Source organism: Atta colombica, unplaced genomic scaffold, assembly GCF_001594045.1.
Source record: "Atta colombica isolate Treedump-2 unplaced genomic scaffold, Acol1.0 scaffold112, whole genome shotgun sequence".
Lineage (NCBI taxonomy): Eukaryota > Metazoa > Arthropoda > Insecta > Hymenoptera > Formicidae > Atta > Atta colombica.
In genome coordinates, this window is record NW_017259198.1 from 1,183,802 (window position 1) to 1,193,068 (window position 9,267).

The 9,267-nt window shown below is 36.0% G+C and overlaps 1 protein-coding gene across 1 annotated transcript in view; it reads right to left on the bottom strand.

Annotated features, from left to right (window-relative positions):
• Window positions 1–285: 285 nt before the first annotated feature.
• The window catches only part of LOC108694039 (tyrosine-protein kinase Dnt-like), a 23,467-nt gene continuing 14,485 nt past the window's right edge, over window positions 286–9,267 (bottom strand). Inside the window, exons 2-8 of the mRNA XM_018203291.1 lie at window positions 5,699–5,826; window positions 2,510–2,919; window positions 2,236–2,421; window positions 1,863–2,001; window positions 1,351–1,643; window positions 774–933; window positions 286–534 (exon numbers count right to left, since the gene is read on the bottom strand). Of these exons, the coding sequence (XP_018058780.1) occupies window positions 286–534; window positions 774–933; window positions 1,351–1,643; window positions 1,863–2,001; window positions 2,236–2,421; window positions 2,510–2,919; window positions 5,699–5,826 (1,565 nt within the window). The remainder of the gene's footprint in view (window positions 535–773; window positions 934–1,350; window positions 1,644–1,862; window positions 2,002–2,235; window positions 2,422–2,509; window positions 2,920–5,698; window positions 5,827–9,267) is intronic.

The following is a 9,267-nucleotide window of genomic DNA, read 5'->3' on the forward strand; positions in this document are numbered from 1 at the left end:
ACACACACACACACACACACACACACACACACACACACACACACACGTATGCATATATATTAAATTAGAATCTATTACGTCTATAGATCTACACATGACTACTATAAATCACTTAAATTATGCGAGAACCTAAGTACTAGAGTGATATATATACATACACGATTTTATACTCAAGTCTCAATAGAAGTCTCCTTTGAATAAAAATTTCGATATGTTTAAAAATTCAATGGAGAAATAGCAATTTTAATAGCAAAGTCTTATTTTACAACCAGTGAACACGCTCAATTAAACATATCGTGTTAACTGCGTGTGAAAATCTTGTAAACAAATAAGTAATTGACTGAATGTTGGCCTCTCTTCTGCTGACATCGCCCAGCAATATGCCATCACTGCGAACAACTCGTCTGGACAATTTATTGGTTGTGCCAACCTGTATCCCTCTCGAAGGTAGGATGCCATTTCAAATGGATCCACTTCTCCATAAGGCTGTTGCGCCAACGTCGTTAGTTCCCACAAAAAAACGCCGAATGCCCACTAAAATCGAAGAAAATAATATGATAAAAATGTCAATATAACATCATTTGCGTGTCATACATCATTTTAATGTGATCATTATCGCAATATTAATCGTGAATAAAAAGATCTCAGTTAAAATTTTAATTCATCAAAAAATAAAAATATTTTTTTAATGATAATTTAAAACAAATAAATTAAAAGGATTAATATTTATTTTTCTGCAGTATTTTTTATATTAATTCATATATGTTACTCACCACATCAGAGGCTGTAGTAAAAGTCTTATTAAGTAAACTTTCTATTGCTAGCCATTTAATAGGGCGATTTTCGTTATCGCCGAGGCAGTGATAATCCTGTGGAAACAAATCTCTAGCCAAGGCATTATCCGTGATTTGCACTCTCAAGTCATCGTCCACCCTGAAACATGAAAAATCCATGAACTTGAGATGATCGTCGAAAAAAGATCACGCAATTTCATTACTGCATCGTTATAAGTTGCTCTAAATGGAAATCAGACAGATACTAGCAATTAATGTCTTACGGTAACACGGTTGCTGGTTATTAAGTCTACGCGCAATTAATTCGGTAACGAGACGTAACGATTGCAGCTCTGTATGGCAATATAAAACCTGCCATAGAAACCCAGCTAAGCTATATTGAAAGCAATATATCTAGCAATAAAACTTATACGAACACTGAAGGATTTATAGAACGCAACAATTAAATCATCAAGGAAGTAATATAAAATATATTTAGTCGAATAATAGAATATTTTTAGTGATGCTTTAGTGATAGTCTCGGGAAGACTTACAATTATTTATCATTCTTACTTACACGCAATTTCTGGCAGCCAAGTCTCTATGAACAAGTCTCTTTCTGTGAAGATATTGTACACCTTTAGCAGCCTGAAGTGCCATTTCGACGACTTCCTGCGTTGTAAGAGCTCTTGGAGGCCCTTCGTTACTGAACTTGCATCTCAACAGAAATCTTTTCATATTTTTGTAACCCGTGTGTGGGTACAGCAGAAAAGGCGCACTTCTGTCCTCAATGGAAACACCGAGGACCGGAAGTAATGCTGGATGACTGAGTCCATACAAAGCTAAACCTTCCCGCAATAGAAGAGCAACCTTTTCGAAACAAAAAAAATTATACTTGAACATCATAGTTAGTCATATTTTAAAACATAGAATTATCTCTTTCAAATAAATAAAACATTCTATTTTTTAAGAAGATAATATGAATAAGAGATATATAGTTAACATATTTTATTCTTTATTATTATTTATATTGATTAATTATTCTCAAGAGTATTTCATTAGACTCTTTATTATTTTAAATTAACTTACTTGCGATTGGGATGCATGCTCGGCAGCAGTTTTCACTAGTACGTCCTTCGGAGATAAAGCACCTTCTTCATGGTAACTGCCTCTATACACGCGCCCAAACGTTCCCTCCAATTCAATACTAATCAGACGTACTCTGCATCTGTAACAAAACGAACAAAATTAATTATTTCATTCAATTTTATAACTTTCCTATTTTGCAGTATTTATTTATAACTCAAAATGTTATTTTTTTAACACTTATTGTGAAACAAATAATTAATCTATTTCTAAAAATAATATTCATTCAATCAGATTTTTGTAAAATTACTATTTGATATTTCTGATATTTCTTCTTAATTTAATTAAATTAATTGTTAATTTAAATAATAATTACCTTTGTACGGTGATTTCTTGAATTCTTTCATGAAGTTCTCTGTTAGGGCGATCATCTAGTCTTCTATAAGATGATCCTGACGCAGCAGAGGTAGGTGGAGGTGTTTCTGGTGATAAAAAAGTTTGCGCAGGTCCCACTCCAGTGCCTCTTTCCATACTGCACGCTGAACTGAGTCCTCTGGATTCTCTGTAATTCATAAATCTTTTATGCATATTCAATAATTCGTTCAATTATTCGATTTTTTTTCGATTTTGAAACGGTACGTTTCACTCACTGTAGAGGATCTCGATGTCTCCTAGTCTTCTTATCACGTACGTAATAGATAATAATCAAAACGAAAATAGCCGCCATGAACGCACACGCACAACCAATTGCCACATAGAAAATCTGACCGCCGGAAGTGGAGTCAGGGGCAGCGACTAGAACTTCTTCAGGCTCGGTGGGAGTCTCTTTCAAGTTCATACAAATTTTTTTTCGCTTGAACTCCAAGCTGGTCGTATTCTTTCTTGATACCGAGACGTTTATTCGGAGACTGAGGTCGACCTCTATATTGTAGGGTCCGCAGTGCAATGATAAGGCCCATGTTTGTAAACCACCAACCGGTATCTCGCCAATGTGGGAAATGTTTAAGGAACTACTCAGTGCTGTAGGATTGCTGATATCCACGAACATCGTATATGGTAGCTGAAAGTATCAAGAATTTCATTTTTATCTTATTACTGTCTAACTCTCTCTGCAAAGAAATGATAAAAAAGCTACCAATAAATCAAAGTTTATGTCATACAAATTAATCAATGAATAAAATGCATTTGTAATGTAGAATGAAATGACGAAAAGGAAGAGAAAAGGAGCGCACATAAGAGCGTTCAATAATTTGAAAACTGTAATTCGCAAAGAATACGCAAAACAGACGGAACAATGTTGAAGAGTGTGAGGTTTGGCTGGCTACCGCTCCGTCATAATCTCAAGAACGTTGAACTATAATCTCGAGCATACCATTCTCGGAAGACAATTTGTGCTCAGCGAGAGCAAAACGAGTCCAGAGGATTTGCGAGAACAAGAGTGGAAAGAAAACGGGAAGGATAAGGGGTGGAAGGAAACGACTAGGCGATGCAGAAGCTCGCAGCTGATTACTAGCTCGCAGTGATGATCGGCTGGCCACGAGGAGAGTACCTCGTCAACTTGTCGGCTTGTCGCTACTGCTATCTAACGCTCTCCTGCGGTCTTTTACGGTCATGAAGATTGTGGCTGCCGCACTATATGACCAGCCAGGCAGATTCTTCTAAATGGACTAGCGGATTTCCAGTTAAGAATTTAGATGGCCGAAAAATGAAATTTTTTCTAATCCTAATTCTTAATATATTTCAGTTCGTAATTTTATTAAAATATAACATATAGACGCTAAAGGAATAATTATTTTTTTGTTTAATAATAATTGAGAGAATAGGAAAAGAAATATATATAACTATAATTACAGTAATTAAAATATAAATGTACTTGATCACACCTGCACTTTCTTTAACAATAAATACTACTATGTAATTACTTATGACAGATGGCACGACAACATGGGTAGGATATTAAAAAAAAAATATTCTTGCGCGGTTAGGCCTTTGTACTTTTGCAAAGGATGTCAATTTTCATACAGCTTCGGAAAAATTCCCATATATACCGCGTACGATTCACACAATGTAACTTCTGCAATCTCTCGTTAATTTTCAAATCCGCCATATGCTTCATTCTCAATACAAACGACGTTGCGTGATGCGCGAGGGAAGGAAAATTGCTACCCGCGCTATACAAATACCCACGCAAACGTCTGATCGAAATTGAATGCGCTGCCTGGCGCGTAAAGCCGCCAGGAGGATTCCCTTGATAATTCGACGTGTACTGTGACGCGTCCGGAAACCGCTTTATCGAGACACAATTCCCGCAGGTTTGATGGACAGGCGCTGGTTTAAGTACCATTCAAGCCACTCGGTTTTGCCGCGGAGGTGACGGATGTCTTTGCGTCGCTCGTCAGTCTTCCTCATCTCCTTCTTTAGTCCCTCCTTCCCAGTTGTCTGCTATATGCCGAGACAACTGGAAGAAGTGGATGGACCACTTTGTCCCGCTCCTGGATCCATCCTTTTTTTCCGCGCACCGTCGACGAGTCAATCGGACACCCCGCCGCATTCTGCCCACTTTTCGCCGCCACTTTGTCAATGTACCACGGATGTCGACGAGCAGCGGGCAGAAGTGGTTTGCGTAGTTTTGCCGATGACTCATGAACGAGAAAAAGAGAGACAATCTGGTTTCGATTTTATATCCCGCATGAATATGCAGCTGCGCGATTCTCACCATCATAACTATCACACCACGTCCGCCGCGTCGTTATATTAAGAATAACATAAAATTAATTCGCACGCTAGGATACTCATTATTTATTCAGAATGTATTATTTATTCAGAACAAAAAGTAGAAGACGTCTATAGGTAGATTTTTAATAATATTAACAAATATACAACGAAAATAGAAGAGAGAAATATTGATGTAAGACGAAAAGGAAATATCGGTTTTTAATTAAAACACGAAAAAGAATCTGAGACAATTAATTGTTTCCTGATAAATAAATACATCACGTAATTTCCATCGCACTACGATTGAACACATTGCACATTTTATTTGTTCTTCAAGAACAAATAAAAGAGTTCTGAGAACTCTACGTCATTGCGATGCGCTGAAAACTTGAAAAACTGTAAAAGGTACGATATGCCTCGATAATTTCGATAAATACGCGCTATAAAGACATGAAAAGAAACGCGAATAAAGATTGGCTAAAAATCTCAAATGGCTGGACGGTGTGATCGCTGAACCTTGAAAAACGCTGAGGTTCGTTGGATGAGATCCGTCTCTGAAGTGTCTTACGTGCGGTGACGCGAATTCCTACGTTAACGAGCAATTTCAGCATTTCTCAGCCGCGGGCGACTTTAATCCCGGCGAAGAAGCGCAAAGAGATGCGGGAGGAATGGTAGAAAAGTCAGAGGAACGTAAATAAGAGACATAGAAGCACTCGCCGAGAATTGTGCACGTAAATATCTTGCGCATGGATAATTCTGGTTCCTCCTCCTCGACTACCACGTTAACTCTGCTCGCTTTAAATTCTATTCCTTCAAATCCTTTTGCACTTGTTCTTGCGTAACACGCTAACTGGGATCTTAACGAAAGTCAGAAACGCCTTCTGCTCTAAATATTTTATAATTTACTCATTTTAAAATTAAATTTCTAACTTTATGAGAGTTATACGATACAATTAATGCAAATTAAATTGTCAGATTTTCAAAGTATACTACTCAATAATAATTATATCTTTATTTAAACTTTTGCTTATCTTTATTACTGACGCCTTTTTACGATACAATCTGTACAATTATGTGACAGCTTTAAAATATTAATGTCCATATTATTTCATTAATGAACTTACTGGTCTACCAGCGAGATTTTCCCATGTGAAGTGGAGCTTTTGAATTAACGCTGGTACTGGAACGACGAATTTCATAGCATACTCATTTACGGTCCCTTCCCTGACGTAAAATAATTCTCCGTCCAGTCCTGAAATACATAAATTTATCTTTTATTAACAAAAAAATTTATATAAAGAAATTGAATGTGCAAATCTTTTTTTATAATGTGACTTATTGTGTACTGTTTAAAAAAAAGAGATGGTTATTTGTTTATAGATTTTATCCCTTGTGAATAAAAAATTATCTGATACAGATTACGAGTGGATGACTCATTCGTTTCCACTCATATTACAATTAACATAGCGTGCGATTGTCTCACAAATCTGCAAGAATACTATATATCGTGTGACTTCAGCATTAAAAATGCCTACTCATATATTTCAAGTGTCACGGAAACGCGATGAATAAATTTGAAAATAGAATTATATAAAGTGCTAAAGAAATTATTTCCTTATCAATAGCAGAATTTAAATTAGTATTTATAATAAAAAGAACGTTTTAAAATAAAAGAAAGATAAAAACAAAATTTTAAATTTGAATAATAAATTTGCTATGTCTATATGATCTTTTTGAAAGTGAATCAAAATCGCATTAAATGAAACAAAAAAGATAGCTTTTGTAAACATACATACAATTTTTGGAATGTGCTGCCGCATTATTAATAGTTTATTTAGAAATTAATATTATATAAAATAATATAGTACTTTAATCAACATTAGGTTATTTGAAAAACAGAAAACTTGTTTACTTAAATTATTTTTAAACACATAAATAATGAATACTTGGGATACAAAGCGTAATTAGTGTACGGACAGAACAACAAATTGCCGCGTGATGCGCATTCGCTTCGCTAAATTTTCGCCCCCATATCATCGGACTCACGCTTAACACATATTATGCTACCGGACTCAACTGAAGCGAAGGTTAGCGTGCGGGAGCTGCAAGGTTACGTAAACGAAATGGCGAAGGAATATCGGGGAGAAAGAAGGAGAATCTGCCGTGGAGGGGACCAAGACATGGGCACACGTCGTGTTCTCCCTCAGCGAGGGTCTATCCTGCGGTTGTATCTGATAGCGTGCTTAACGAGCCACGAGTTGGATTTTTAAGTCACCCGAAGACAATGTGCCGCACTGCCCTCATGGTCGTGTCTTTGCCTTTGGTTTACCTGGCTCGTTTGGCATCTCCCTTCTTCACTCTTTCTGTAGTCCTGCGGCCTTTACCGGTTTTCTGCATCAGATATCGTATACCTATGACCTCGGTACCGTCTAGGTATGTAGAGGAATCTGGTTGTTTTTGCAACCAGGTTCCTCTCACCATCCTGTGCGAGTGCCGGTCGTGGCGATCGTAAAAAAGATGAAAAGCGACTCTGCGAGTGTCCTTTTGGAAATAGTTATATATTCTTATAGTTCTGAAAAATCTATCTGAATCTGTTGAACTACCTGCCTAAAACCGATTTTTCTCAAGAATATCAAAAGTAGCATAAAAGGAATCAAGAAGAGGCACCAACGGCAGGTGTGCTTATATAATGCCTTTGAATAGCGAATATGGAATTAAGCAAATAACCATGAGGCATTCATTGTTACTTCCGAACTTTGCTGCTTTATGAATAATATATAATTCAATTCATAAGGATAAAGGTCTAATGGATAAATAATTAATTACGCATCGGTACATTTTTGCTGGATAATCCAATTTGCGCGTATATTCCCTGTAGGGTCTTTCATGGTCGTTAATCCGACGCAGTCCACTCCATTCTCGCGCGTTGGAAGGTAAAGTGTAATCCTTCCGGTATCAAAGATAACTTCATCTCATCATCATCTTTTCCCTTCGTCGCTGACGACGCTCCGAGTATGATCTCGTTACCGCGTTATCTCTTATCTAGTCAAGAAGGGTGGCATCAATCTCTTCGACACTCTTCCCTTGCGATTATGCGGAAACTTGTAAGCAGATGGAAGCAGATCGTCGAATCTAAAGATTCTTTGATGTCGCTATGTCTACCGCGCGAGCGCGAGAGCCAGAAAGCGACGAAAGGGACATGCAAACTGGTGAGAAGGATAAGGAGACGTTCAAAGAGGGAAAAAGCCTTTTCAGTAAAGGCGTCGACCCTTGCAACTGCTGCCAGGCACAAGAGATTGTCATGAGGGATTATACGGAACTATAGGCATCTTTTTTTCACACAACTCGCATCTACCATTCTGTCCACCGTCCACCAACTACCGATCGTATCTGTTGAATCTAATACGGAATTATTGCCACTTTTACAAGCCATGATGGTAGATAAGAAGCAGAAAGAATTTTTGGATCACTGTTGAATTTGACCATTCTTTTCGTGCGCAGATAAAGATCTAGGATTCCTGTGGTGTATTTTATAGGAAAGCGCGACTGAATCTTTATAACTTAATATATAAGCGATTTTTTACTAACAGGTAAAAGGAAATAATAGTAATAATAATAATCGTTAAAAGAAAAAGAATTTTGTAAAATACTTGAAATGGAGAATTATTTAGTACTCAATGAAAATAGAATTTCTCTTTTTTTTAATCGTATTTAATAATTAATTTAGTAAAATTATAAGCTTAATAAAAGCAAAAATAACTTTAAAATCTTATTTTGAATTAAATAAAATTAGGATAAGTCGCGCATTAAGAGTGCGTAAAGCTATTTTTATTAGGCTACGGCTGTTTCAATTAGTAAAGACATTTACTTTCTTGAGCGCACAGTTGCATAAAAAAATTCGTAACATTATATTGGGTTGTCCGGAAAGTTCGTGCCGACTAACTTATATAATTTAATAAATGTATACTAAAATTTAAATTTTCTACGTTTCAATTTTCCTTCAACATCGGCAAACTTTCCGGACAACCCAATAGATTAACAATAATAAACGATGAACCATGTTATATGATACATGAATAATAAACGATTTATTCATATGGAAACATTTAAGTACCTAAAATTTGATTATACTTCTTATTTGTTATATTACAAATTAAAATGATCAAAGTAAGAAAAAAATAAAGACAGATAAATAAAAAGCACTATTCATGGAAGTTATGATATCTTGAATATTTCAAACTATTTGAAGGAAACTATCGTTATAGTACAACCTCCAGTTCGCTCAATTACTGTCTGTGAAGACGCAATAATTCTAAAGAAGTACTTTTTACTTCCCTTAAAAGGACCGAATAGATATATAACAGAAAAATGCTGCCAAGTACGAGCACAACTGGAGAAATTTCACACGCCACAGTATTCTGCACTGTCAAAATACGGCATTGAACTACGTTGACGAGTAGAGGTCGAATAATAGAGCGGAACTAAGGATGAGAATAAGACGTTTAAGACAGTGAGGGGTATTATTAGAAGAGGTAACCATGTCTTTGAGGGAATTCGGAGAAATCAAAAAGAATCTACAGAAAATGTTTTGAAATAATAGCTTAATAAAGAATTTTGCCTTAATATATAATAAAATAAATATTTGTATTAAATTAAATAAAAGAGATTACAATTCTATATATATATATATATA